The sequence below is a fragment of the Eurosta solidaginis genome, unplaced genomic scaffold (genome assembly GCF_040869045.1).
Source record: "Eurosta solidaginis isolate ZX-2024a unplaced genomic scaffold, ASM4086904v1 ctg00001029.1, whole genome shotgun sequence".
Taxonomy (NCBI): domain Eukaryota; kingdom Metazoa; phylum Arthropoda; class Insecta; order Diptera; family Tephritidae; genus Eurosta; species Eurosta solidaginis.
This window is the reverse complement of record NW_027136882.1, coordinates 23,662-45,573: the sequence shown is the minus strand read 5'-3', so window position 1 is coordinate 45,573 and position 21,912 is coordinate 23,662. Positions and strand designations below refer to the sequence as shown.

General features: G+C 40.3%; 1 protein-coding gene across 1 annotated transcript; it reads right to left on the bottom strand.

Moving 5' to 3' along the window:
* Positions 1-2,567: 2,567 nt before the first annotated feature.
* LOC137235636 (adenosylhomocysteinase-like) lies at positions 2,568-5,425 on the bottom strand. The gene is made up of 2 exons (XM_067758531.1): positions 4,790-5,425; positions 2,568-2,693 (listed from the first exon to the last, which is right to left on the bottom strand). Exons 1-2 carry the CDS (start codon positions 5,285-5,287, stop codon positions 2,568-2,570), a joined length of 624 nt encoding a protein of 207 aa, XP_067614632.1. The 5' UTR covers positions 5,288-5,425.
* Between the last annotated feature and the right edge of the window lie 16,487 nt (positions 5,426-21,912).

Here is a 21,912-nt window from a genome sequence, read left to right as displayed (position 1 = left end):
GTATGCCACGAAAAGTCGAGCACAATCTCAGCCGATGAGATTAAGGCAACGGCTCAAGCACTAATAAAAGTATGTCAGAAAATATCCTACGGTACAGAATACTTACAATTAAAAAATAGGGAACCTATTGATCGGAAAAGTGAAATCCTGTCACTCAATCCATACATCGACAAAGATGATATTATCAGAACAGGGGGGCATCTAGGGGCCTCAAAAGACATGTCGTACACCGAGCGTCATCCGATCATCTTGCCTTACAATTGCAGGCTGTCTCGCCTTGCAGTCATGATGATTCATCATGATTCCCTTCATGGCGAGAACCAACTTATGCTCCGCCTTATTCGAACCCAGTATTGGATTCCGAATGTCAAGACAATGATCAGAGCCATCATCCACAATTGCAAAACCTGCATTATTCACAGGAAGCAGGCGCAGTCCCAACTTATGGGTACCCTTCCCTGCGAACGTACTACTTTTACTCGCGCGTTCACCAATACCGGGGTAGATTTCGCGGGGCCTTTCGACATAAAAAGCTACCGCGGTAGGGGATGTCGACTGTCCAAAGGCTACGTATGCCTATTTGTTTGTTTCTCCACTAAGGCCATCCACCTAGAGGCCACTAGTAACCTGAGCACCCCGTGCTTCCTCGCAGCCTTTTCGCGGTTTATCGCGAGAAGAGGATGTCCAAAAAACATCTACTCCGACAATAGTACGAACTTTGTCGGAGCTTCCCGATCTCTACGATCGGAATTCAAAGCCTTCCTGGCAGAAAGCCGAGACAAAACAGTCTCCAAGTATAGCCGTCAAGCATTAACTTGGCATTTTATTCCCGCCGGCGCTCCGCATATGGGCGGCCTGTGTAAAGCGGGAGTGAAAAGCTTCAAAAGCCACTTCAAAAAGGTCGCTTCTCTCCATAAATATACCATGGAGGAGTTCCAAACCCTTTTGTGCCGGATCGAGGCATGCCTAAATTCACGGCCTCTCAGCCCGGCGTCCAATGACCCAACGGACCTGGAGCCACTAACCCCAGAACATTTCCTAACCGGCAGCCATCTTCTGGCGCCGCCAGAACCGGATGCCAACGAAAGCCCTGCCTCCATGCTAAATAGATGGCAGAAGCTCAAGGCCCTCCATCAAACCTTCTGCCGGCGATGGAAAACCGAATATTTATCCGAACTCCAAAAACGAGTGAAGTAGAAGCATCCCAAGGAAAATCTAAAAGTGGGAGATCTCGCTGTCCTCAAAGAGGACAATTTATCTCCCAACGAATGGAGGTTAGGTAGAGTCGTCAACGTACACCCCGGCGAAGATAACCGAGTACGTGTTGTCGACCTCAGAACCGAGAAGGGTCAAGTCAGACGACCTTTGGTCAAACTGATCCTTCTTCCCACGGAGACAGACTGTGAGAGGACCACGTGCTCCTCTTAACAATCCCTCCGTTCTTCCACATACCTCCTTTCAGAAAAATCAAAAAAAAATCACCCTCGTCTTCACATTTTCCAAAAGTCAACCCCAGCTCTCGTTCACCCGATACGAGGCCAACCAATAACCTAACGCAGATACTCTACCTAAAGGGACTCAGCCCATTCTATTCTTAAGCTTACAAAGCAAACCCCCACTCAGAGCGAGGACACCGGAAAAGCCTACCGCAGATTGGAAAACCCATCTGCCCCAGACATTAGCATTTTTAAATGAGTTAGATTTTTCCAAACCTCAATTAACCTCAAACCCTTTCAAATAATTAAAAAAAAAAAAAAAAAAAAAATATCAGACGATATTATCAGACGATATTTTTTAAGTATTCAGCTTCATAGCTCATTAATTTTGATGGCATACATGCATAAATGCTATCCAACTGCATGCCACGTATTAAAAGTCGACCTCCTGTTCCATTCATTCCGTCGGAACTCTTCCACCTACTTAACGGAAAAGAGTTTTCCGAAATTTCAGAATGAAAAGGTGAATACTCCCTGGGTAGCAGGACCGCACAAAAGCTTAACTCTGTCAAAGCCAAGGACGGAATATCAAGCCATTACAACGCGTCAGCGTTGACCATCGGAAGGCTGCCGTATGCGGACATAGTTGTTGACGCCCCGTCAAACCATCGCGTCCACTAACTGTACCCATTTCTGCCCTTTGTTTTAACCTCTGGGAATTCACATATCATCTACTCTAATGGACTTAGATACAAGCCGAGTAAATCATTCAAGTGCCAATGACAGCGTGCAAATCGAAAACGAGAACCTTTGTGCATCATACTAGAAGTTGATACCAAATCGTCATCCAAAAGTTGAATAGTCACGATTGGCCAGCTCCACTTGGACCGTGCAAAGCCCATCTCGTATCTAAAGCTATACAAACTCCAGATTGTTATAGATCAATGGAGTGCTATCCGTGTAACGACAACTGACATCCTCCACCGTAATAAGCGGGGTAGGAATTGACGCGCTCTGAGGTCATATGTATTATATGGATGCATACCCCCATTGAGGAAAAAGTTGAGCATGCGAAATGAGCACCCGAATATGCCTCGCCGCTTGGGATAGTTTGCTATATGCAATTCCTGTTTATTTATCTCCCTGCAGCTTTTGAAGCGTTGGTGGCGCGGGAAGGAATGTCAAACGACTTTTTGAAGAGTTGTAATTTGTTGCATCTGTATGCATTATGTGCGTTATGCTGCCTAGACAGCCAGCCTAGTTGGAAGTTAGGACAAAAATTTACAAAATGATTACTGTCCTAACAGATTACTGTCAAGAATTCTTTGTACCAGTTTTAATAAAATAAAAAAAATAGATGTAAGGCGCGATAGCCTCCGAAGAGATCTGGGGCCAAGCTTCTCTTACAATTTGCGTCGTGCTCCTCTTGGTTTTCGCTACCAATTGGCCCGACGAGACCTACATGTTTTATGCCGACTCCGAGCGGCAAGGCATCTGAATCTGTCTGTTTATTAAGTACCTATACTTTCAGAACTGTACTTTATTTTGCATTTTTCACAACCACACTCTGCCGACGTGTAAGAACAGAAAAGAAGAAAAAGGTTCGCAATAAGCCGAAATGCGAAAGGAAACGTACTTTGCTAGACACTTTTTTTATAAATTTCTATAGGTTGATCCGCGGGGAAATGGGGGATAAACTGGTGCCGTGTCATAAGCGAGTAACAAGACACAGTGGTAAAACTTAAATGGGGCGTTAAATTGATCAATACCTATTTAAAATAGTTACTCACATTATCAGCATCATCGGTGCATCCTCAGCAACATGTTAACCACAAATATGGACACGATGAACATCTACCTTAAAGCTCTTGGCTTCAGCTCTATAACCGAGGGCACGCTTGCCGGAGTGTGGAAGATTGAAACCACCAGACTGGGGATCGAGACCCCATTTTACAGACTTAGGTTAGCACGGAATTGTAATTATCTCTGCTGAAAACAACAAAGATATTTTATTTAACGAAGTGAACGTATATTTTTCCCATACCTTCCCATTGTAGGACATAATGTCGGTTTAACATCTTTCGCAAGCTCATCAATTTCGGTGAGTACCAGTAGTTTAAATTCACGTGGGCCTGACGCGTCGGTGTCGTAGGTATGATTCCATGTATACACGCATAAGTTTCACAAGTTGTTTGCATTTATATACGATTAAAAAGTTAACATTATCTCAAAGACGTAGGTTGTGAACTTCTGAATACTCTCGGTCAGGTCTTCATTCAAGTTCTCTGTATGCTCAATTGTCCAACGCAGATACAGGCTCCTCCAAAACTCCAGTGAGATTGGCGCAACACTAGGCCTAATAACATTTGAATTGGGTTCATATAACGGATTTAGCATATTTTTCAAAATATCTGGCCGATTTAAATATGACCATAGACTAGTCGTGCGGGTATGTACGTTCAGTTCGTGGCGTTCGCATTCGGAATCCCATAAAAATGTTCCAAATTGCTAGAAGTAACTATGCTCATACAATAAAATTAGCAATTGTGAACTACATTCAAAACTGCATGGGAATTGCGTATATACTTGAATCCGAATTTTTCGAACGACTCTGTGCAGGCGTATAGCATGCGTAGCGAGGACGTGATGCAAATGGATGACCTGCCTGTATCCATTCGCGCTCAATCAGCGCTCGTAATCCTCGCACGGGGCGACAGTCAGGATTGAGAATAATTTGTACAAGGGAGGTCACAATCAGTGCGGAATCTAAACCTTTGGATCCATGCACCAAACACCGGACTACCTTCCCGGTCTAGACATTGCGCAACTACACCAGCGGCATCTCGCGAACTTAGAACAAGACTAACAAGACTTAACCCTTGTGGTTCTTGTGCTGTTTTTTGAAGACGTGTTATATTTGAGATTGCTTGCAAAAATTTCTTTACGTGCGCTCAGCATTTAAAAATTAAATTTGATTCTCCAGAAGAAGATGAACGTAATAGTTTTTGGCAAAACATTTCAATGAATCATTGCCCGAGTTGAATGCACTCGCAAGGGCAATCATTGAAACCGATCCATCACCATCTACGCTCGATTTAATAATATCAATATTGGAATCGTGGACAAGAGATAAGAATTCCGAAGTACGCGTTTGCGCTTCACAATAACGCCTTGGACGTTTATATTAAATCAATGACAATCGGTTGTAAGGCACCATCGAAATTCAATCAAACTGACCAAATGTTAGGTAAAATTGTTCCACGTTGTATTAATTCAAATGGCACTGTGCGTCAAGTGTCGGTGGATATATTGCAAACGACTCTTGAAATTTCGTGTATATATGAAACGCTCACCGTTGCCAATGTATAACGATCAACTTGAGGTTTAACAATAATATTATCTTTAGCATTGGCATTCAACCAGGCTACATCAATTTCACAATCGAAATGACCAATATTACATACAATTGCATCGTCGGGCATATGTTGAAAATGAGCGCCAGTAATGATGTCCTTGCAACCGGTGGTGGTAACAAAAATAGTTGCTTCTTTGCATGCTTCTTCCATAGTTGTAACTTCATAGCCTTCCATAGCAGCTTGCAGTGCAATAATTGGATCAATTTCGGTGATAATATCACGACCACCAAACCCACGTAAAGCCTGTGCGCAACCCTTTCCTACATCATCATAGCCGGCAACACAGCATACTTTACCAGCAATCATTACATCTGTAGCTCGTTTAATACCATCGATCAACGATCCACGGCAACCATATAAATTATCAAATTTACTCTTTGTTACAGAATCGTTGACATTAATGGCAGGTACACCAAGGCGACCATCCTTCATCATTTTATACAAATTGTGTACACCGGTTGTGGTTTCTTCACTCAAACCTTTAACATTTTTTAGATATTGTGGAAATTACAAGTGCATGATGACAAAATCTGCAACGAAAAAAGAGAAAAAAATCCATTAGTACATGCATAAATGGGCAGCGCAAAAAAGGTGACAACTGACGGCGCGGCCAACGCCGCAGTTGGAGCACCCCTTTTGTGATGCCGGTACATACAAAACCAAAAAAAACAAGTAAGGAAGGTTAAGTTCGGGTGTAACCGAACATTACATACTCAGTTGAGAGCTATGGTGACAACATAAGGGAAAATAACCATGTAGGAAAATGAACCGAGGGAAACCCTGGAATGTGTTTGTATGACATGTGTATCAAATGAAAGGCATTAAAGAGTATTTTATGAGGCAGTGGGCCATAGTTCTATAGGTGGACGCCATTTAGGGATATAGCCATAAAGGTGGATCAGGTTGACTCTAGAATGCGTTTGTACGATATGGGTATAAAATGAAAGGTGTTAATGAGTATTTTAAAAGGGAGTAACCCTTAATTCCATAGGTGGACGCCGTTTCGAGATATCGCCATAAAGGTGGACCAGGGGTGACCCTAGAATTTGTTTGTACAATATGGGTATCAAAAGAAAGGTGTTAATGAGTATTTTAAAAGGGAGTGATCCTTAGTTCCACAGGTGGACGCCGTTTCGAGATATCGCCATAAAGGTGGACCAGGGGTGACCCTAGAATTTGTTTGTACAATACGGGTATCAAAAGAAAGGTGTTAATGAGTATTTTAAAAGGGAGTGGGCCTTAGTTCTATAGGTGGACGCCGTTTCGAAATATCGCCATAAAGGTGGACCAGGGTGACTCTAGAATGTGTTTGTACGATACGGGTATCAAATTAAAGGTATTAATGAGAGTTTTAAAAGGGAGTGGTGGTAGTTGTATATGTGAAGGCGTTTTCCAGATCGCGACCAAAATGTGGACCAGGGTGACACAGAACATCATCTGTTGGATACCGCTAATTTATTTATATATGTAATACCTGCCAAGATTTTAAGGGTTTTTTATTTCGCCTTGCGGAACTTTTTCATTTTCTTCTACTTAATATGGTAGGTGTCACAACCATTTTATAAAGTTTTTTCTAAAGTTATATTTCGTGTCAATAAACCAATCCAATCACCTCACCATGTTTCATCCCTTTTTTCGTATTTGGTATAGCATTATGGCATTTTTTTCATTTTTTAATTTTCGATATCGAAAAAGTGGGCGTGGTCATTGTCGGATTTCGTTCATTTTTCATACCAAAATAAAGTGAGTTCAAGTAAGTACGTGAACTAAGTTCATTAAAGATATGTCGATTTTTGCTCAAGTTATCGTGTTAACGGCCATGCGGAAGGACAGACGGACGACTGTGTATAAAAACTGGGCGTGGCATAAACCGATTTCGCCCGTTTTCACAGGAAACAGTTATCATCATAAAATCTATCTCCCTACCAAATTTCAAAAGTATTGGTTAATTTTTGTTCGACTTATGGCGTTAAAAGTATCCTAGACAAATTAAATGAAAAAGGGCGGAGCCACGCCCATTTTGAAATTTTCTTTTAGTTTTGTATTTTGTTGCACCATGTCATTACTGGAGTTGAATGTTGACATAATTTACTTATATACTGTAAAGATATTAAATTTTTTGTTAAAATTTTACTTTAAAAAAAATTTTTTTTTAAAAGTGGGCGTGGTCCTTCTCCGATTTTGCTAATTTTTATTAGGCGTACATATAGTAATATGAGTAGCGTCCCTGCCAAACTTCATCATGATATCTTCAACGACTGACAAATTACAGCTTGCAAAACTTATAAATTACCTTCTTTTATAAGTGGGCGGTGCCACGCCCATTGTCCAAAATTTTACTAATTTTCTATTCTGCGTCATAAATTCAACTCATCTACCAAGTTTCGTCGCTTTATCTGTCTTTGGTAATGAATTATCGCACTTTTTCGGTTTTACGAAATTTTCGATATCGAAAAAGTGGGCGTGGTTATAGTCCGCTATCGTTCATTTTAAATAGCGATCTGAGATGAGTGCTCAGGAACCTACGTACCAAATTTCATCAAGTTACCTCAAAATTTACTCAAGTTATCGTGTTAACGGACGGACGGACGGACGGACATGGCTCAATCAAATTTTTTTTCGATCCTGATTATTTTGATATATGGAAGTCTATATCTATCTCGATTCCTTTATATATGTACAACCAACCGTTATCCAATCAAACTTAATATCCTCTGTGAGCTCTGCTCAACTGAGTATAAAAAAAACCAGTGAAAAACCAAGAAAAACTGGCGCCCTGTCCGATGACCATCACCATCCACCAGAATCACCTGAAAAGATAAAAATTTAATTATCAATAAGTTCTTAACCATATTTTTAATTGAATGTTAAATTTTACTTACCCTTATTCTGCTTACAAAAATCCGCAAACGATTGTACTACGGCCACGCGCCGTAGTAAAAAGAATGAAGCAACGGAAAAAATCTTTCGATTAGTCCCGTTTGCTTCAATTCTGAGGAATTTACATTCTATACACGGGCGTGTATTAATGTGCGCAATTTTTTTTGTCTTGCTGCCGGTAAATATCTACCACTACGCGGACTTTTTAAGAGGAAAATGTTGGAAAAAAAAAAAACGAAAATGGTAGTAGTTGGTAGTTTTTACCAAGAAAACAACCGCTACGGTTCATATTTGTACCAAACAATTAATCATTTGTTGTAAAACCAATAACGCGCATTTCAAGGAAATGACACTTTTAAAACACGCAAACAAGACAAAACTACATACATTTGTTTATACATAGCTTATGACTATACGATACTCACTTTTTTCATGTATTGTGAGTGTGAAGTACTAACACAATGTACCAAAACGTCTAATCACAACAACCATATTCCAAAGTACCAAAATACTGCCACAAAATAACAGATTTCGGCATGTTACCGTTTACGTCAAACTTTTTTTCTTCAAATTATTAAAAAAAAGGGCTATTTATCTCATCAACAATTTACTTCTTGTTTAAAGTTGTTCACAAAGTTTTTCAAAAATTGACTGATTTAATCAGTATCCCCTCCTAAGATTAGTTGGGTGGGCTCGGCAATTCAATACTGTAATGCAGTATACGTTTTCAGCGCGAAAATACTGAAATATTGGTAGAATCTTAGTTTTGGTAGCAGAAGTCGTAAAAGTAGTAGAAAATGAAAAGGGATCAAAAAGGCAGGTCAATCTAACAATGCGGTAAAGTCCGTGCACTGACTGCCCATATACTTGTACCAACGTATGTACATATATATGCCGGGTTTTTAAATGTACATTGTATTAGGGATGCATAAAAAGATGCAAACGGGTACCCAAAAACCCGTTTCTGGCAAATCGGTATCGGAGCCAACTACACTTCTGGGACCGTGCCTTTTAGTAAAGACCATCAATAACACAGGACTACAAGTGTAATTGGGAAAAGTTGAACAAATAATCGAAGGGCAATACAAAAGAATGGTTCATTCGACATATTTTTCGCCTCGTCCAAAACGAAGATTTTATATTTTTTCTTTATATAGATAAAATTTTACTGTCCAAACATTTTTTTGTGGCGGGCAGGAAAGTTGTTGGTTTTTAGCACCAACAACACAAATAACAACGACTCGAAAGATCCCACATTAAACAATCTCTACCCGGTTCGGTACCAAAATGTGGGTACCAAGCAACTTAAATGTCCATTTTTCTGCAGCACTAGTATGCCTGACTAGCCGAAGCGCTACCGGATGACACAAAATTAAACAGAATAAGGCACTAATGACCCAGGCACATAACGTGCGGGGAAAGAAGCAACGCACATAACGTACGCGAGATGAATATATTCTCGTAGGTATCTAGACATGTTTTCACCCTACTCACGCGTGAAATTTCAAAAGCGCCGATAATAGAATTGGGGCTTACTCGCCGCCGAACGCGTAACCTAGTCATAATAAATCATCAAGTTCCCTTTATTTTTTTATTCCATCTTCTCTAAATAGAATGACTCGTTACGCTTCGCTACGAAAGGGGACCGAGCGCCAGGCCGCTCGTTATCCAAAGCCGTGCCACTTATGCGACGCGAAACACCCAATCAGGTCATGCCCGATATACCGCGCGAAGTCCCCGCTGCAACGACTGCGCGAAATTATAAAGGCCAAGTACTGCCAAAATTGCCTTTCAATGGTACATCGTGCACGAGACTGCACGAGTCAGGGCAGGTGCCGAAGATGTGGTAGCAACCATCATACCACGCTGTACCTGTCGATGGAGGCCTTGTCGTCCGAGCCAGAGTCGCCGAAGAGCTTGAACCAGATGGTCATGGAAGAAGAGGAAGAAGGGTATGAGCGGATGCCCACTATGCAAGAGGTGGACGACGGGACGATGCATGAGGCGTTGTCTCTCCACGCGTCCGAGTCGGCCTTTACCGACGAGCAACTGTTACCATACGGGAGTGGAGCAGGCACCCATACAGCCCAACCAAACAGTAGGGGATCGGACCCACGGCCGTTAATACCGCTACTAGCCCACGAGCGACGAGAAAGGAGTGGAGCGGAATCACGGCCTTTCCGCCCACCTACGAAACGACGCCCACGAATAAACCGAGAGAAGCGCGAGCGTAGACTGGCCCCTCGGCCGCGCCAGCTACGCGCTGTACGACACCTCCACGAAGAAAACCGAGACGGTAGACTGGCCACTCGGCCGCGCCAGCTACCACACAACAGTTCCTTCCGGAAAGGAGTCATGCCGGCCCGCACTATAGCCGGCCCAATCCTTCGCCCAATGGCCACTCTGGCGCTGACTGCGGTCGTGAAGGTGGAAGCCGGGGGGCGTTTACATCTCATCCGGGCACTCATTGATGCATGTTCCCCCCGCACAACGATCGACCGCAGGCTGGCGCGAGAGTTAGCACTGCCGACGACCAACGCCGCCGGCGAAACCGGCTGTTTTATCAGATTTAGGGGCAAATATGGACAGAGTAAGACGGTGACGACTCACGCAGTCTGCGTCCATGAGTTTAGGCGCGTCAGCCCAACTAATAGCGTCGACCCCAGCGTCGCAGCTCCTTACGAACACATTCGTCTGGCAGATCCACAATTCCACGCGTCAACACCAATCCGCCTCGTTCTGGGCGGCGACGTTTACGCGGAAATAATTACACCGGGCACGTTACCGCCGTCGTTTGGCTCGCTCCTAGCCCAAAGCACTATCTTTGGATGGGTGCTCTCGGGGACCCACCCAATCTAACACGTCTTTACGTTACGTAGTTTTAAGCTTTATATATATATGTGAATAACATCTTTCCTTTTCACACAATAAATGGATTTCTGTAGTAACTGGCAAGCAATATATGATGCGTGTTCTTTTACTTTACCATTCCTTTATCTCGTCCTAGCTACAGATACCGGCGAAGGCAAGGAGGATGCCGTCGCGCCATCCGGCGCGCATCGTTTAATTTTAGTATCTAGGTTTAAGACAAATCGTGGTCGGGGACGCTCGGGCGGAATCTGGGCTGTTGCGTACCGCAAGGGGGCCGGCATGTTTAGGCCCGAAGCCTAAATTCTTCTTAATTTGCGCCACCCTAATAGCACCACTTTATTGACCCCTAGTTCGCCCACCTGCATGTATATGTGTACATAGATAGGGTTATGTTGTCCGTACACATATACATGCATGCCGGTACAACTATGTGGGGAAGCTTCCCCTTAAAACCGGAGACTTTTTCCGCGGTTCAACGGTTGTCCTCGACAAGGCAACCGTCTACTTTTTCAGCGATCGTTGTGCGAACCAGAGCTAACACCGTCCGAGGAGCCCCACCACATTTTATTACAAAAAAGGTAATTTATTGTTCAAATTTAATTTTTCACTATAATAAAGAAATTATTATAACGAGAAATATCTCTCGCCTTTCTTTTCCTTTCATTTAAATCTAACCTAAACGCAATTGTGGTGCCTCCACTCCGTTGCCGAGTTTGCGAAACACCACAATTGTTCAAGTGTCCATATCTATTGAACAAAGCAAGACAGAATCGCTTTTATTTTTGCAGATGGTAGGTTTTTATGTGTATATTAATCCACAAGCTGATCCAAGGTTCTATCTTTAACGGTTCAATTTCTACGTCATACTGGGTGGGGTTAACCGAATAAAAGGGTTAAGTGTCCATATATATTGAACCAAGCAAGACAGAATCGATTTTATTTCTGCAGATGGTAGGTTTTTATGTGTATATTAATCCGCAAGCTGATCCAAATTCTATCGCTAACGGTTCAATTTCTACGTCATACTGGGTGGGGTTAACCGACTAAAAGGGATAACTGTCCATATCTATTGAACCAAGCAAGATAGAATCGATTTTATTTTTGCAGATGGTAGGTTTTTATGTGTATATTAATCCACAAGCTGACCCAAGGTTCTGTCGCTAACGGTTCAATTTCTACGTCATACTGGGTGGGGTTATCCGACTAAAAGGGATAAGTGTCCATATCTATTGAACCAAACAAGATAGTATCGATTTTATATTTGCAGATTATAGGTTTTTATGTGTATACTAATCCACAGGCTGATCCTATCGTTGGTTCTATCGTTGACGGTTCAATTTCTACGTCGAAGTGGGTAGGGTTAACCGACTAAAAGGGATAAGTGTCCATATCTATTGTGGGTGGGGTTAACCGACTAAAAGGGATAAGTGTCCATATCTATTGAACCAAGCAAGATAGAACGATTTTGTTTTTGAAGATGATAGGTTTTTATGTGTACATTATTCCACAAGTCAATACAAGATTCTATCGTTAACGGTTCAATTTCTACGTCAAAGTGGATTGGGTTAACCGACTAAAAGGGATAAGTGTCCATATTATTGTGGGTGAGGTTAACCGACTAAAAGGGATAAGTGTCCATATCTATTGAACCAAGCAAGATAGAACGATTTTGTTTTTGCAGATGATAGGCTTTTATGTGTATATTAATCCACAAGCTGATCCAAGATTCTATCGCTAACGGTTAAATTTCTACGTCATACTGGGTGGGGTTAACCGACTAATAGGGATAAGTGTCCATATCTATTGAACCAAGCAAGGTAGAATCGAATTTATTTTTGCAGATGGTAGGTTTTTATGTGTATATTAATCCACAAGCTGATCCAAGGTTCTATCGTTAACGGTTCAATTTCTACGTCAAAGTGGGTAGGGTTAACCGACTAAAAGGGATAGGTGTCCATATCTATTGAACCAAGCAAGATAGAACCGATTTGGTTTTTGCAGATGATAGGTTTTTATGTGTACATTATTCCACAAGTCAATACAAGATTCTATCGTTAACGGTTCAATTTCTACGTCAAAGTGGATTGGGTTAACCGACTAAAAGGGATAAGTGTCCATATTATTGTGGGTGAGGTTAACCGACTAAAAGGGATAAGTGTCCATATCTATTGAACCAAGCAAGATAGAACGATTTTGTTTTTGAAGATGATAGGTTTTTATGCGTATATTAATCCACAAGCTGATCCAAGGCTCTATCTTTAATGGTTCAATTTCTACGTCATAGTGGGTGGGGTTAACCGACTAAAAGGGATAAGTATACAAATCTATTGAACCAAGCAAGATAGAATCGAATTTATTTTTGCAGATGGTAGTTTTTTATGTGTATATTAATCCACAAGCTGATCCAAGGTTCTATCGCTAACGGTTCAATTTCTACGTTATACTGGGTGGGGTTAACCGACTAAAAGGGATAAGTGTCCATATCTATTGAACCAAGCAAGATAGAATCGATTCTGTTTTTGCAGATGATAGGGTTTTACGTGTATATTAATCCACAAGCTGATTCCAGGTTCTACCGCTAACGGTTCAATTTCCACGTCATACTGAGTGGGGTTAACCGACTAATAGGGATAAGTGTCCATATCTATTGAACCAAGCAAGGTAGGATCGAATTTATATTTGCAGATGGTAGGTTTGTGTGCATATTAATCCAAAAGCTGATCCAAGGTTCTATCGCTAACGGTTCAATTTCTACGTCAAACTGGGTGGGGTTAACCGACTAAAACGGATAAGTGTCCATATCTATTGAACCAAGCAAGACAGAATCGATTTATTTTTGCAGATGGTAGGTTTTTATGTATATATTAATCCACAAGCTGACCCAAGGTTCTATCGTTAACGGTTCAATTTCTACGTCATACTGTGTGGGGTTAACCGACTAAAAGGGATAAGTGTCCATATCTATTGAACCAAGCAAGACAGAATCGATTTTATTTTTGCAGATGGTAGGTTTTTATGTGTATATTAATCCACAAGCTGACCCAAGGTTCTGTCGCTAACGGTTCAATTTCTACGTCATACTGGGTGGGGTTATCCGACTAAAAGGGATAAGTGTCCATATCTATTGAACCAAACAAGATAGTATCGATTTTATATTTGCAGATTATAGGTTTTTATGTGTATACTAATCCACAGGCTGATCCTATCGTTGGTTCTATCGTTGACGGTTCAATTTCTACGTCGAAGTGGGTAGGGTTAACCGACTAAAAGGGATAAGTGTCCATATCTATTGTGGGTGGGGTTAACCGACTAAAAGGGATAAGTGTCCATATCTATTGAACCAAGCAAGATACAATATAATTTATTTTTGCAGATGGTAGGTTTTTATGTGTATATTATTCCACAAGCTGATCCACGGTTCTATCGCTAACGGTTCAATTTCTACGTCATACTGTGTCGGGTTAACCGACTAAAAGGGATAAGTGTTCATATCTATTGAACCAAGCAAGATACAATATAATTTATTTTTGCAGATGGTAGGTTTTTATGTGTATATTATTCCACAAGCTGATCCACGGTTCTATCGCTAACGGTTCAATTTCTACGTCATACTGGGTCGGGTTAACCGACTAAAAGGGATAAGTGTCCATATCTATTGAACCAAGCAAGATAGAATCGATTTTGTTTTTGCGGATGATAGGTTTTTATGTGTGTATTAATCCACAGGCTGATCCAAGGTTCTATCTAGGTTTTTATGTGCATATTAATCCACAAGCTGATCCAAGGTTCTATCGCTAACTTTTCAATTTCTACGTACAACTGGGTGGGGTTAACCGACTAAAAGGGATAAGTGTCCATATCTATTGAACAAAGCAAGACAGAATCGATTTTATTTTTGTAGATGGTAGGCTTTTATGTGTATATTAATCCACAAGCTGATCCAAGGTTCTATCGCTAACGGTTCAATTTCTACGTCATACTGGGTGGGGTTAACCGACTAAAAGGGATAAGTGTCCATATCTATTGAACAAAGCAAGACAGAATCGATTTTATTTTTGCATATGGTAGGTTTTTATGTGTATATTAATCCACAAGCTGATCCAAGGTTCTATCGCTAACGGTTAAATTTCTACGTCATACTGGGTGGGGTTAACCGACTAATAGGGATAAGTGGCCATATCTATTGAACCAAGCAAGGTAGAATCGAATTTATTTTTGCAGATGGTAGGTTTTTATGTGCATATTAATCCACAAGCTGATCCAAGGTTCTATCGCTAACGGTTCAATTTCTACGTCAAACTGGGTGGGGTTAACCGACTAATAGGGATAAGTGTCCATATCTATTGAACCAAGCAAGGTAGAATCGAATTTATTTCTGCAGATGGTAGGTTTTTATGTATGTATTAATCCACAGGCTGATTCAAGGTTCTATCGCTAACGGTTCAATTTCTACGTCATACTGGGTGGGGTTAACCGACTAAAAGGGATAAGTGTCCATATCTATTGAACCAAGCAAGACAGAATCGATTTTATTTTTGCAGATAGTAGGTTTTTATGTGTGTATTAATCCACAAGCTGATCCAAGATTCTATCGCTAACGGTTCAATTTCTACGTCATACTGGGTGGGGTTAACTGACTAAAAGGGATAAGTGTCCATATCTATTGAACCAAGCAAGGTAGAATCGAATTTTTTTTTGCAGATGGTAGGTTTTTATGTGTGTATTAATCCACAGGCTGATCCAAGCTTTTATCGGTAGCGGTTCAATTTCTACGTCATACTGGGTGGGGTTAACCGACTAAAAGGGATAAGTGTCCATATCTATTGAACCAAGCAAGATAGAATCGATTTTGTTTTTGCAGATGATAGGCTTTTATGTGTATATTAATCCACAAGCTGATCCAAGATTCTATCGCTAACGGTTAAATTTCTACGTCATACTGGGTGGGGTTAACCGACTAATAGGGATAAGTGTCCATATCTATTGAACCAAGCAAGGTAGAATCGAATTTATTTTTGCAGATGGTAGGTTTTTATGTGCATATTAATCCACAAGCTGATCCAAAGTTCTATCGCTAACGGTTCAATTTCTACGTCAAACTGGGTGGGGTTAACCGACTAAAAGGGATAAGTGTCCATATCTATTGAAAAAAGCAAGACAGAATCGATTTTATTTTTGCAGATGATAGGTTTTTATGTGTATATTAATCCACAAGCTGATCCAAGGTTCTATCGTTAACGGTTCAATTTCTACGTCATACTGGGTGGAGTTAACCGACTAATAGGGATAAGTGTCCATATCTATTGAACCAAGCAAGACAGAATCGATTTTATTTTTGCAGATGATAGGCTTTTATGTGTATATTAATGCACAAGCTGATCCAAGGTTCTATCGCTAACGGTTCAATTTCTACGTCATACTGGGTGGGGTTAACCGACTAATAGGGATAAGTGTCCATATCTATTGAACCAAGCAAGACAGAATCGATTTTATTTTTGCAGATGGTAGGTTTTTATGTGTATATTAATCCACTAGCTGATCCAAGGTTCTATCGTTAACGGTTCAATTTCTACGTTATAGTGGTTGGGGTTAACCGACTAAAAGGGATAAGGGTCCATATCTATTGAACCAAGCAAGATAGAATCGATTTTGTTTTTGCAGATGATAGGCTTTTATGTGTATATTAATCCACAAGCTGATCCAAGGTTCTATAGCTAACGGTTCAATTTCTACGTCATACTGGGTGGGGTTAACCGACTAAAAGGGATAAGTGTCCATATCTATTGAACAAAGCAAGACAGAATCGATTTTATTTTTGCATATGGTAGGTTTTTATGTGTATATTAATCCACAAGCTGATCCAAGGTTCTATCGCTAACGGTTAAATTTCTACGTCATACTGGGTGGGGTTAACCGACTAATAGGGATAAGTGGCCATATCTATTGAACCAAGCAAGGTAGAATCGAATTTATTTTTGCAGATGGTAGGTTTTTATGTGCATATTAATCCACAAGCTGATCCAAGGTTCTATCGCTAACGGTTCAATTTCTACGTCAAACTGGGTGAGTTTAACCGACTAAAAGGGACATGTGTCCATATCTATTGAACCAAGCAAGGTAGAATCGAATTTATTTTTGCAGATGGTAGGTTTTTATGTGTGTATTAATCCACAGGCTGAGCCAAGGTTCTATCGCTAACGGTTCAATTTCTACGTCATACTGGGTGGGATTAACCGACTAAAAGGGATAAGTGTCCATATCTATTGAACCAAGCAAGACATAATCGATTTGATTTTTGCAGATGGTAGGTTTTTATGTGTATATTAATCCACAAGCTGATCCAAGATTCTATCGCTAACGGTTCAATTTCTACGTCATACTGGGTGGGGTTAACCGACTAAAAGGAATAAGGGTCCATATCTATTGAACCAAGCAAGATAGAATCGATTTTGTTTTTGTAAATGATAGGCTTTTATGCGTCTATTAATCCACAAGCTGATCCAAGGTTCTATCGCTAACGGTTAAATTTCTACGTCATACTGGGTGGGGTTAACCGACTAATAGGGATAAGTGGCCATATCTATTGAACCAAGCAAGGTAGAATCGAATTTATTTTTGCAGATGGTAGGTTTTTATGTGCATATTAATCCACAAGCTGATCCAAGGTTCTATCGCTAACGGTTCAATTTCTACGTCAAACTGGGTGAGTTTAACCGACTAAAAGGGATATGTGTCCATATCTATTGAACCAAGCAAGGTAGAATCGAATTTATTTTTGCAGATGGTAGGGTTTTATGTGCATATTAATCCACAAGCTGATCCAAGGTTCTATCGCTAACGGTTCAATTTCTACGTCAAACTGGGTGAGTTTAACCGACTAAAAGGGATATGTGTCCATATCTATTGAACCAAGCAAGGTAGAATCGAATTTATTTTTGCAGATGGTAGGTTTTTATGTGTGTATTAATCCACAGGCTGAGCCAAGGTTCTATCGCTAACGGTTCAATTTCTACGTCATACTGGGTGGAGTTAACCGACTAAAAGGGATAAGTGTCCATATCTATTGAACCAAGCAAGACAGAATCGATTTTATTTTTGCAGATGGTAGGTTTTTATGTGTATATTAATCCAATAGCTGATCCAAGGTTCTATCGCTAACGGTTCAATTTCTCGTCATACTGGGTGGGGTTAACCGACTAATAGGGATAAGTGTCCATATCTATTGAACCAAGCAAGATAGAATCGATTTTGTTTTTGCAGATGATAGGTTTTTATGCGTATATTAATCCACAAGCTGATCCAAGGTTCTATCGCTAACGGTTCAATTTCTACGTCATACTGGGTGAGGTTAACCGACTAAAAGGGATAAGGGTCCATATCTCTTGAACCAAGCAAGATAGAATCGATTTTGTTTTTGTAGATGATAGGCTTTTATGTGTCTATTAATCCACAAGCTGATCCAAGGTTCTATCGCTAACGGTTCAATTTCTACGTCATACTGGGTGGGGTTAACCGACTAATAGGGATAAGTGGCCATATCTATTGAACCAAGCAAGGTAGAATCGAATTTATTTTTGCAGATGGTAGGTTTTTATGTGCATATTAATCCACAAGCTGATCCAAGGTTCTATCGCTAACGGTTCAATTTCTACGTCAAACTGGGTGAGTTTAACCGACTAAAAGGGATATGTGTCCATATCTATTGAACCAAGCAAGGTAGAATCGAATTTATTTTTGCAGATGGTAGGTTTTTATGTGCATATTAATCCACAAGCTGATCCAAGGTTCTATCGCTAACGGTTCAATTTCTACGTCAAACTGGGTGAGTTTAACCGACTAAAAGGGATATGTGTCCATATCTATTGAACCAAGCAAGGTAGAATCGAATTTATTTTTGCAGATGGTAGGTTTTTATGTGTGTATTAATCCACAGGCTGAGCCAAGGTTCTATCGCTAACGGTTCAATTTCTACGTCATACTGGGTGGAGTTAACCGACTAAAAGGGATAAGTGTCCATATCTATTGAACCAAGCAAGACAGAATCGATTTTATTTTTGCAGATGGTAGGTTTTTATGTGTGTATTAATCCAATAGCTTATCCAAGGTTCTATCGCTAACGGTTCAATTTCTACGTCATACTGGGTGGGGTTAACCGACTAATAGGGATAAGTGTCCATATCTATTGAACCAAGCAAGATAGAATCGATTTTGTTTTTGTAGATGATAGGCTTTTATGTGTATATTAATCCACAAGCTGATCCAAGGTTCTATCGCTAACGGTTCAATTTCTACGTCATACTGGGTGGGGTTAACCGACTAATAGGGATAAGTGTCCATATCTATTGAATCAAGCAAGATAGAATCGATTTTGTTTCTGCAGATGATAGGTTTTTATGCGTATATTAATCCACAAGCTGATCCAAGGTACTATCGCTAACGGTTCAATTTCTACGTCATACTGGGTGAGGTTAACCGACTAAAAGGGATAAGGGTCCATATCTATTGAACCAAGCAAGATAGAATCGATTTTGTTTTTGTAGATGATAGGCTTTTATGTGTCTATTAATCCACAAGCTGATCCAAGGTTCTATCGCTAACGGTTCAATTTCTACGTCATACTGGGTGGGGTTAACCGACTAATAGGGATAAGTGTCCATATCTATTGAACCAAGCAAGATAGAATCGATTTTGTTTTTGCAGATGATAGGTTTTTATGCGTATATTAATCCACAAGCTGATCCAAGGTCCTGTCGCTAACGGTTCAATTTCTACGTCTTACTGGGTGGGGTTAACCGACTAATAGGGATAAGTGTCCATATATATTGAACCAAGCAAGACAGAATCGATTTTATTTCTGCAGATGGTAGGTTTTTATGTGTATATTAATCCGCAAGCTGATCCAAATTCTATCGCTAACGGTTCAATTTCTACGTCATACTGGGTGGGGTTAACCGACTAAAAGGGATAACTGTCCATATCTATTGAACCAAGCAAGACAGAATCGATTTTATTTTTGCAGATGATAGGTTTTGATGTGTGTATTAATCCACGAGCTGATCCAAGGATCTATCGTTAACGGTTCAATTTCTACGTCAAAGTGGGTAGGGTTAACCGACTAAAAGGGATAAGTGTCCATATCTATTGAACCAAGCAAGGTAGAATCGATTTTGTTTTTGCAGATGATAGGTTTTTATGTGTATATTGATCAACAAGCTGACCTAAGGTTCTATCGTTAACGGTTCAATTTCTACGTTATAGTGGTTGGGGTTAACCGACTAAAAGGGATAAGTGTCCATATCTATTGAACCAAGCAAGACAGAATCGATTTTATTTTTGCAGATGGTAGGTTTTTATGTGTGTATTAATCCACAAGCTGAGGCAAGGTTCTATCGTTAACGGTTCAATTTCTACGTTATAGTGGTTGGGGTTAACCGACTAAAAGGGATAAGTGTCCATATCTATTGAACCAAGCAAGACAGAATCGATTTTATTTTTGCAGATGGTAGGTTTTTATGTGTATATTAATCCGCAAGCTGCTACAAGGTTCTATCGCTAGCAGTTCAATTTCTACGTCATACTGGGTGGGGTTGACCGACTAAAAGGGATAAGTGTCCATATCTATTGAACCAAGCAAGATAGAATCGATTTTGTTTTTGCAGATGATAGGTTTTTATGCGTATATTAATCCACAAGCTGATCCAAAGTCCTGTCGCTAACGGTTCAATTTCTACGTCTTACTGGGTGGGGTTAACCGACTAATAGGGATAAGTGTCCATATATATTGAACCAAGCAAGACAGAATCGATTTTATTTCTGCAGATGGTAGGTTTTTATGTGTATATTAATCCGCAAGCTGATCCAAATTCTATCGCTAACGGTTCAATTTCTACGTCATACTGGGTGGGGTTAACCGACTAAAAGGGATAACTGTCCATATCTATTGAACCAAGCAAGATAGAATCGATTTTGTTTTTGCAGATGATAGGTTTTTATGTGTGTATTAATCCACAAGCTGAGGCAAGGTTCTCTCGTTAACGGTTCAATTTCTACATCATACTGGGTGGAGTTAACCGACTAATAGGGATAAGTGTCCATATCTATTGAACCAAGCAAGACAGAATCGATTTTATTTTTGCAGATGATAGGCTTTTATGTGTATATTAATGCACAAGCTGATCCAAGGTTCTATCGCTAACGGTTCAATTTCTACGTCATACTGGGTGGGGTTAACCGACTAATAGGGATAAGTGTCCATATATATTGAACCAAGCAAGACAGAATCGATTTTATTTCTGCAGATGGTAGGTTTTTATGTGTATATTAATCCGCAAGCTGATCCAAATTCTATCGCTAACGTTTCAATTTCTACGTCATACTGGGTGGGGTTAACCGACTAAAAGGGATAACTGTCCATATCTATTGAACCAAGCAAGATAGAATCGATTTTGTTTTTGCAGATGATAGGTTTTTATGTGTATATTAATCCACAAGCTCATCCAAGGTTCTATCGTTAACGGTTCAATTTCTACGTCAAAGTGGGTAGGGTTAACCGACTAAAAGGGATAGGTGTCCATATCTATTGAACCAAGCAAGATAGAACCGATTGGGTTTTTGCAGATGATAGGTTTTTATGTGTACATTATTCCACAAGTCAATACAAGATTCTATCGTTAACGGTTCAATTTCTACGTCAAAGTGGATTGGGTTAACCGACTAAAAGGGATAAGTGTCCATATTATTGTGGGTGAGGTTAACCGACTAAAAGGGATAAGTGTCCATATCTATTGAACCAAGCAAGATAGAACGATTTTGTTTTTGAAGATGATAGGTTTTTATGCGTATATTAATCCACAAGCTGATCCAAGGCTCTATCTTTAATGGTTCAATTTCTACGTCATAGTGGGTGGGGTTAACCGACTAAAAGGGATAAGTATACAAATCTATTGAAGATAGAATCGAATTTATTTTTGCAGATGGTAGTTTTTTATGTGTATATTAATCCACAAGCTGATCCAAGGTTCTATCGCTAACGGTTCAATTTCTACGTTATACTGGGTGGGGTTAACCGACTAAAAGGGATAAGTGTCCATATCTATTGAACCAAGCAAGATAGAATCGATTTTGTTTTTGCAGATGATAGGGTTTTACGTGTATATTAATCCACAAGCTGATCCCAGGTTCTACCGCTAACGGTTCAATTTCCACGTCATACTGGGTGGGGTTAACCGAATAATAGGGATAAGTGTCCATATCTATTGAACCAAGCAAGGTAGGATCGAATTTATATTTGCAGATGGTAGGTTTGTGTG